Source organism: Salvia hispanica, chromosome 1 (genome assembly GCF_023119035.1).
Source record: "Salvia hispanica cultivar TCC Black 2014 chromosome 1, UniMelb_Shisp_WGS_1.0, whole genome shotgun sequence".
Taxonomy (NCBI): domain Eukaryota; kingdom Viridiplantae; phylum Streptophyta; class Magnoliopsida; order Lamiales; family Lamiaceae; genus Salvia; species Salvia hispanica.
In genome coordinates this window covers 4,143,746-4,153,179 of record NC_062965.1, presented here as the reverse complement: position 1 = coordinate 4,153,179, position 9,434 = coordinate 4,143,746, and the positions used below count along the sequence as shown (strand labels likewise).

At 36.1% G+C, this 9,434-nt stretch overlaps 1 protein-coding gene across 1 annotated transcript; it reads right to left on the bottom strand.

Annotated features, from left to right (window-relative positions):
- Positions 1-315: 315 nt before the first annotated feature.
- On the bottom strand, positions 316-8,990 carry LOC125202129 (actin-related protein 9). Its single transcript, XM_048100471.1, has 21 exons — positions 8,929-8,990; positions 8,751-8,823; positions 8,548-8,657; positions 8,381-8,440; positions 8,186-8,251; positions 7,942-8,062; positions 7,135-7,334; positions 6,676-6,796; positions 5,560-5,624; positions 5,210-5,299; positions 4,797-4,847; positions 4,336-4,467; positions 3,564-3,653; positions 3,033-3,103; positions 2,747-2,940; positions 2,621-2,664; positions 2,494-2,543; positions 2,317-2,362; positions 1,487-1,537; positions 922-1,065; positions 316-543 (listed from the first exon to the last, which is right to left on the bottom strand). The coding sequence occupies exons 1-20, from the start codon at positions 8,929-8,931 to the stop codon at positions 922-924; spliced, it is 1,782 nt and encodes a 593-aa protein (XP_047956428.1). The 5' UTR covers positions 8,932-8,990; the 3' UTR covers positions 316-543.
- Positions 8,991-9,434: the final 444 nt, after the last annotated feature.

Below are 9,434 nucleotides of genomic sequence, written 5' to 3'. Positions count from 1 at the left end.
ATATAATTATTTTATTTGTCTCTATTAATTTTATAATAAAATATGAGTGAGATGAGGTAAGTAATATTTAGGATCCATTATCAAAAGTAGTAAAAAGTAAGGACGCCAATTAATTGGATACATGCGGAAAAGAAAATTGGTGTCAATTAATAGGTGACGGAAGGAGTACAACAAACTAGAAGTACTTACCGCCCCCTATTCATCTATGAAATTAATACTATAATTTAATTTTAAATCAAAACAAGAAGCATACAAATTCTTTTTACCTAACATCTTAATCCAAGCAAAAACGTTTTAAAAGGTAGAGGAAAGAAATCTATAGAACATATAGTCATAACATTTAGAGAGTCTTTTTCAGTAACATGTCACATCTATTCAAACATCATTTTCAGTAACATGTCACATCTATTTATCAAAAAATATTTCATATTTACTCATAAAATCACACTAATAATATGTCATTTAATTGAAATCTTCCTTCCAATCTTTGGATTTCTCTGCACTGTTATCTTTCCCATGACAATAAAATGATGGAACTCCAACCTACAAGGAAAATTAAGAAGACGGTAACTTATCACTTCAAATAAAAGAAACAAACAGTCTCTATTTATCATTTTTTCACGATGACGGAAAACCACAGCTCCTACCGAGGTGAGTTCTGGATAGACCCCCTTCTGTGCTAGAGCCTATAAACCAAGGGTAAAATCACACTTGGAAAACCAAGTGCGTAGCAGAAAGTATGTATCGCTGTGAGAAGAAGCCTAAGAGTGAAACTATTTTCTATTGATCATCAGCGTGATTCAAACTTCAAACCATAGGCTTGAAGCCGATAGACAGAACTTGAATGGCAATTTGGAACTTTAACAAACACTAGTAACATCACATAAACAATAAGAAAAGTGCGGTATATCTTCTTCTTACCTAGGAGTTTATGTAACACATTGTCTGTGCTTGAAGAAAATACGAGTCCCTGTACTTTCTGCCACTACCAAGATAAATCCCATTTCTGATCCAGTCCTCACGATTTATCCATGCATCGCGTGTAAAATCAAGAATGCCCAGTATCTGCAGCAAGATTTGTATTAGAAACTAAAGAATACTAATCCTTGAGAGTCCATAAACGTAACGAAGCTAGCGCGTAGTTTTGAAGTGATGACGCCAGAGCATTGAAAATGTGGTAGAAGTTTAACCAACATAGATTGTTGCTAATCTACATTTCGAGCAAGTCTCTTGGAATTTCTTTTATCGTGTTATCCACATTACATGTATAAAAAGAAGCAGAAAAGCAAGAGACCAGAAAACTTGAGACATCAGCCCATTCAAATTTCTCACTTGATAATGATTCTCACCACTATAGTGCACATCTTTTCATGACTTCGTGTACTAATATATTATCTTCAATTTGCAAGGGGTTCAAAGACACCACTCTCCTCTCCCGAGAATAGAAAAATTTTAAATGAAGTAGCGTCATAGTGAAAATACTTACAGCTCCACCTTTCCATGGTACAGAAGCGGGACTTGTTCTGGATTGCAAGACCTGTAAGGTTAGACAAAATAAGTGACACTTAGTAGAGATCCTTAGTAGAGATCCAGTATCAATCACTTCCATTCCTCTCATCATACCCATAGCAGTACATAATGCTAAGTAAACAATCACCATCAAAATACTTGGAAATTTGTTCAATTTCAGAGGCAATGGAGCCAGTGAGATAACACATAGTGCATCAACATTACAGGAACATTTAGCCCAGCGAAAAACAGAGCACAGAGAACCAACCAACAATGGCCAACGATGAGAACAAAGTAGCAGCGAGAATAAGATCGTAAACTTAAAGAACAGCATGGCACAGAGTATAACAATAAAGTAGACATAATAAGTAATTGAGAGTAATGTGAGAATAGAGATGGGAGCCTTTCAGATTACTTTAAAATCCAAACCACAAACCAGTTTTGGTAACTGAGAAAAAATCGCCTTGAGTACAAAATTGCCAAAAAAAACTTATACAAGCCATTCCTTTCTATGTTCCTTAAGGTGATCCAGCCATTGAAATGTAAATAAATTGTTAAAACTTTTTAGGTGCTTGTTTTGCACCTTTTATAGTGCAATGATGTAGAAGAGTAGCATACAATACACATTATTAGTCCAGAAACAGCTACAGATCAACATTTGTTTATTATTATAAGAAACTCCGGACTTTCAGGGAGATCTTGAAGGTGTTATCTCTATAGAACATTGTGAGCATGATTATAATATTCACAATTTTGTAAACAGAAAAGACGCTTGCTATAAAGTTACATGAAGCAGGAGAATCTAACCTCCACTGTATCTATGGCCTCGTGAGAAGGAATTGCGTGCAATACTCTGCAATAGAGGAGGAAAAGTCAAATTCATGGAACTGAAATCAATTAAATACTACTTGCAGTTTTTTAGTTTTATGCGTGCTCATTTAAAAATTCATGAAAATGCTATATCCAAGATATATAGTAACAAACCTCTCTTCCACTGCAGAAACCAAACCCTCAGTCAAAGCCCCTCCACCTATCTGAAGAACAGAGTGGTGTAAACTCCGACTGGTACAAAAGAACTAATCACAATTACGAAGGTGGAAATAGAACTCACCAGTTGCATGCTACAGAACAACTTTCTCTGAAGGTCTATACGGCCTGAAAAAAAATATAAAGATAAGGCAGAAGCAAATCCATTGTGTACCGTACTATCATATTAGCAGGATGATATAATGTATACCTGTAGAAAGAATACTTTTCGTAATCGCATCGGCAAGACCAATAGTGTCCTGTTTCTTTGGTTTCGATTGAAATACAGGGTAATTTTCCCACATAGGATAATATCCACCACTACCAGGGAAGTAACCATCTGACATGTCTGGTCTCCTGGGGAACTCCCAAGTATCTTCCAGCATATCCTCGTTGTCACTGAACCTGTGGGTGCATACTTATTTCATTAATAGGACAAGAATATATTAACTGATCTAGCAATACCAAACATGTAAAACTAGAAAAATTCTACAAACCAATTCCTAGGTGGTGGAGGGTAAACATCAGGAACCAGAAGCATAGGATAGAACAAACCCATAGGAGGAACCTGCTTCCACATGAAAAAAAAAAAAGCAATCAAATTCATAGAACTAGTGTCTCATTTAGTATAAGTAAATTGTTCTGAATCAAAGTTACTCCTGATAAGTATATTCACAGAGTAAGATTTTAACAAGACATAACACAGACTGCCACTTAAGTTAACCAACAAGTGGAAGCAGTTAGCAACTTAATCACATAAGCACTGATTATGCATGATGCTGGTAGCAAAACTTAATAAATACTAATACTGCCTAAAATTCATAGCATTAACATAAAAGTACCATCAGAAACACAATCTATAATTATTAGGAGTAACCAAAATTGCAACTATTGAAATACAATCTATAATGACAACCAAAATTTTAATGTTAGGAGAGGTACTCTATAGTTTATTCAAATAGGCATGATAATTGATTAAAGCAATGTTCAATAGTCATCCCATAAAACATAAGTTTTGACTCGCATACATTCAGAGCAGTCAGTCTTGTCTTGTGAGAACCAGGTGGCCCCCCTTCTTCATATGAGTGAACTACAGCAACAGCTTCAACTTCTCCTTCCTGAAGATAGAACATGACAAATTATTTGCTTCAATAAAACAGAAGATAACTTCCATTGCTTAGCTACCAAGAAGGCATAATCAATTATGTTAGGCATATTAGCAACATGACGAACAAGCAAAATAACTAGCATGGTCGGGGAAGGTGTTTAAAGCATTAGGCAGGCTCCACTTGAACAAAGCTGTATAGAGCATTACAAAGTGAGATAGTAATAATCATCAAATTTCCTGTAAATGCAAGTAATCAGACAAAACTCATGGATACAAAGTGTGGAAATATTTTCTATAGCATTCTCACAGTTTTGTGGTTGAAAAACCAAAGGATTTCCTTCCCAAGTTCATAAAGGCAATATTTATGTAGTAGTAGTAGTACAACATAAGAGCTTAGTGGCCAGTAGTGCATTGGAACAGCAAATTTACATGGATGATGAGCTCTGAGTCCCAAATGGGGCCAAACGACAGATGGTTTTTGTTACTTGGGTACTTTTTAAATTACACTGAGTTATCAAATAAGTCTCTTTCTTTCAAAAACTTGATTAGCTTTTGGAAGTTTATATGACCAAGAGACAAGGTGCTTTTTTATAACAACAACAAATAAATAACTTCAATTTAATTATATCAAACTGTACCTGTTAACATCAAATTAATGGACTCCAAAAACAATATCTAATTGATCAACTTACTCTAATCTGGCAGCGAGACTCTTTAAGCTTATTCAGCATTAACAAGTCTATGGGTTTCGTCAGAGCATCAGTACGGATAGGAGGCCATGTTTGATGATGTCGTTGAGTCCAAAGAAGACACCTTGATACATCCTGAAAGAGTTGCAAGCATTGCAAGCTTAAAACAGAGAGGAGGAAGACAAAACATGGACATCAAATCAATCAGAGTACTAGTATCTAGGGTGAATTATCAAGAAGTTTCTAGAATATGGAACCTCAAGACCAAGGGAAGAGATAGAAAAAACAGGAAACAAAAGAAAGCAACCAAGAATGATGTGCCTACTGATTAGTAAGTTAGCTTTTATTCGAGAAATCATGCACATTCATGAAGTAACAGTTTAATCAATTCTGAGTATGATGGATATGTCATTCCCGTCTTTCCATTCATTACAATCTGTTGCTGAGATTCTACAATTCCTCACCTCTCCACCGTATCGCAAAGAAATCTGAGTGGTTGGTAGAGCAACTCCATCCTAACATCAAGTGAAGGTAGTCAGGACTCAAGTGAAGTTATAGAGAATGTAATATTGTATCAAACAGTTTCGAACATGCATGCCCTGAGTCTTCATAGGCAATACAGAAGAAAATTGCGGACAATAATTAATAGAAAATCTTTAGACAGAAAAAAAGACCAACAAAAGTTATTCTTTCACGTGCAGGAAAAGGGACATATTTTACAGCCTGACCACACACATGAGGGTCGTGGCATAGCGGGAGCACAAGTTGCACAACTGAATAAAGACTGCTTGTGTATAAATAATAAAGTCTATCTGCACATCAGTATTAATTAGGTAGGCAGTACTAAACTACAGAACTGATGATAAAGAAACAACACCTCAATGCAAATAACTGATGTCACTTGAGCACCAATGTTCACAACACATGCTGTTGACAAGCCATTTCCAAAAACTGCAGCAAGACCTTCCTGTGTAATGCATCAAAGGGGGGGGAAGTTTCTTAAGTAGAATCCATGTAATAAAACAAATAATGCAAAGCAAATACCAACTCAGCTTTGTGAGAGCTCGTGTGATATCTAATACTATGTCTCTATACACAAAGCCAAGAGCCAATAGCATTTTTATGTGGTGGTTGCTAGAGAGGCAAGCTCCTTTGTAAAATCGGTAACGTCAACATCATCCAAAATATTATATAAGTTTTGATTAAGGAGATGAGGGAAAGTACTACCTGGTGGACTACTGCTGTACTAAAACACAAGTCTCGAAGTACAATGGATAGAAGTTCTTTTATTTCTACAAAAAATCACAAAATGAAAAAATTGTCAAGTTCGTGAATTGAGAAAATATTGCTCACAGCAGTAACCACAGAAAAAACGAACTGCAAAGCTGAAGGAATAGTCACAAGGTCAACCATATTAATCCTTTGATCTCAACACATTTTACCTAGCATATAGATTAGATATGGGACATTGTTGTTTGTACATATATGCATATCAACTTTCTGGTATTGAAGCTGTCAAGCATCATCAACACACATAAGAGGAGAGAAAGAGCTCCTTGGATGAAACTAAACGAACACAACTACCAAACTTGAAAATATTCAGGAATAAAGAAGCCCCTTCAAATTCTGAATAACAATATGAACTGAGCTTGTTGCCAGCTCATTTAGACAGAAATGGCCTTTTTCTTTAATATTCATTCCACTACTTTTTTGTTCTAAGGGAGACGGTTCATGAAATATAATCAGTGAGGCTGGAGTATTGTTGTAAAAATGCAAGTAGCCAACATAGAACAATATATAGTGTATAAGAATAAGAAATTTATCATAAGGAGATTTTTGGGTTAATTTTGTATCTATGAGAAATATAGCATCGCCTATGGGATTAAGGGTTCTCCTTAGATAAGGGCATACGAATAGGGTTCCTTGCTGCTCTAATTGGTGATTCAAGCCTATGTCATATTCCAAAAACTAGGGTCGACTCACCTCCTTCAATAATGACAAGAAGCAAACTTTTAGGAGCATATAACAAGACATCCCTGGCACTCTGGCACGGGAGATGTATCATGATGTATCTTAAGTTGTACAAAACAAAATAGACTAAAAGCTTTTGTACTTAATGGAGGGGTATGCTCACACATGTCGGAATAAATGTAATAACTAGAGGAAGATAAATTCTATCAGTTATGCCCATAAGTATGTCTAGACGCCCCATGTATTAACTAAGCGAATGGTGAAGTGGATTAGGCTGTGAAAGCTATTGCAGTAACCAAAAGTCTCAGGTAGGACAAAAACAGAAGAAGACATATTCCTTACGGATATGGAAAACTGAAAAAGCTATTATACCGCGATTATCAAAAGTCTCTGGTAAGACAAGAACAGCGGAATACATATGCCTTTCACTGCGAGGGATGTGTAGTTTTTCAATCAAAACCCACTCCCAAATAGCATGGATGTCTTCAATCACCTGAAATAAAAAAAATAATGATAATAATATGTATATTAAAATTATTAGGGACTATAAAATCTAGTAAATTATGAACAACTCATTCAATGCTCTCTCAAAACTATATCATCTTTATAATTATTCTTAAGCATGACCATGGAAACTTATTTTTTGGGAGGGCTAAAACTGCAAGTCAAAAGTATAAGGGAGCTTGAATATCTGGCAACACTTAACCAATCTCCTTCACAAATCGATGACTTGCTGAGATAAGATAGTTCATAGATCCCAAAAGACGTTTGTAAATTAGCAGATGTATCGTATATCAAGTAAAATCAGGACAATGAAATGGTAAACAGTACCTGCTGCATAGGATAATACAAAGAAATATTGAGGTGACCTCTCCGAATAGGCCGGCGCACGCTATATGGTTCAGTTGCTGATATTCTGAGAGCTTCATCGCCACATATGTACTCCTTATATCTACGTTCAACTGAACTCGGTTCCTCATTGTTATTTCCTTCCTTCACGGTTGAAGGCTCTTCAGATCTATGTGAACTTCCTGTGACAAAACGGTCAAATGATCTGGGAGATATATAAACACAAATATACATGACCGGAACTGGTGCACAACTCCGGATAGAAGCACACATGTAGAGAACAAAATATACAAGCTTAGCTCTAGGTATTCTAAGAGATGAACTAACTTTCTTTCATCAAATAAGATAACAAGAAACAACTAACGATTATGCTGCATAATAAGGAACGAAGTCAGTGAACTAAGCTTCCTGGGAAGAGAACTACACACATGTAAATACTCATACGAAACCATGATAAGCTAGAAACTAAATTCTACATAAGAGAAAAAAACAAATTATGCTTATAATTACGTGAGATATTTGATTATTTGTAGAAAAAGGAGTAAATGAATCTGGATTGGTATCCTTTGATAGCAAAATGAAGTACTCAAAAATAACTATTGACACACAGACCAACTCTAGCTGAGGCAGTAGCTGCAGTACACTAAAGCACTCAACAGGTAGGTACAGACAGATAAGGCTGCTGCCAATCTTTGGAGTAAAGATGTACCATGAAATGTGATTGATTACTATGACAGAGGATCTGACAAACATAAAAATGTGAATGGAGCGCCCTAACATTGCAAATACCATGTTCTGAAGATGAAGATGAAGGCGAAGATGATGTTTGTTTCTCGAATACATCTGTCCATGGAATAACCGTCTCCTTTTTATTATTGTTTTGAGGAGGAATTGCATCCACACGACCCATCTAAAAAAGGAAAAATAAATATTTCCACAATCAAGTTGTGAACAGAAAAATCTTCAAGAATGCTAAACTATGGATGATATTTCCAATTCCACTACAATCCTCCACTCACAACCCAAAACACACCTTTTGTGAAAATTGACTGTTTGTCACCTCCTCGTCCAAAAATCGAATTTTCAACAGCGAAGCAATCTGATTTCCAACATATACATAAATCACAAATGATTAGGTCCGGACGCATAACATAGCATGCACTCGCATTCGATGTTCAAACAAATACAGTATAAATCAGCTTCTTAAGTTCAAATAAACCAAACTAACAATGTCATAAGCCCTTTCTCGCTCCATGTGCTGCGCTGTCGTCACCTGAGAATTAAGCAACTGCAGAACAAATTGCAAAGCTAAGCCCAAAGACCTTGAATTCAATCCAAATGAAAACCAAAACCACACAGTATAGAAACTCCACTCAGCATAAAAAAGGCATTAACCTGATCCTGAACATTCCTTTTCGGCACTTGCGACGTGCGTCGAGCAATGCAATGCGGAACAGTAATCGGGGCATCCTGCTGCGCTAGTCCTATTCTTAAATTTGCTGACCCTAAATTAACCCCCAAAAACATACGAATTTTATGAACCAAAACTTAAATTGAGAAGAAAAAAGAAGGAACTGATTCTGCGTGTAATTGAAAACCTGGATTGATGATGACGAGGTTGGAGCCGCGCTCAGCGAGTAGCTGAGAGGGGACTACTGTTTTAAGGTAATCCTGCGCGAATCAAATTACAAACCGAAATCAAGGAGCTTGATAGATAATTTTGTTTATGGGGAAAAATACATTAGTGCGTGTTGTGCGTGAAATAAATGTGCTCACCATGGTTAACAGAGCTGGAAAAGCTCAGAGAAGCAACTGTTGAGAGTATTTAGAGAAAAGATGAATTTGTTCTTTATACGTCGTTTGTGCGACTGTAAATCGTGTATGTCTTCAAACACGATTTCTTGATTTTCTTTGTCAAATTGCATAAAACGGCTATATGCAACTCGCAATTTTATCTTTGGAAGACAATTTATTACTCCCTCCGTCCCATATAATTTGGGACACTTTGATCCGGCACGAATTTTAAGAAATCTAATGGAAAGTAAGTTGAAAAAGATAGTGGGACGTGGATCCTACTTTTAAGGTATTAGTTTTATAATAAATTTTAGTAGGAATGAGTTAGTGGAATATGTGGTCCACTACCAAAAATGGTAAAAGTGAAATGGGACAAATTATACGGGACGGCCCGAAATGAAATTACTGGGTCGAATTATTTGGGACGAAGGGATTATTTATTAACCAGTTTCTCCTTAAACTAATATGATGACAAAATGACACTAATC

Coding starts and splice junctions, on each gene's coding strand:
- LOC125202129 (XM_048100471.1), bottom strand. Junction 7,335..7,941: donor ATCTTCATCTTCAGAACATG/GTATTTGCAATG, acceptor GTTTTGTCACAG/GAAGTTCACATAGATCTGAA. Junction 2,363..2,493: donor GTTTCTGCAGTGGAAGAGAG/GTTTGTTACTAT, acceptor CCTCTATTGCAG/AGTATTGCACGCAATTCCTT.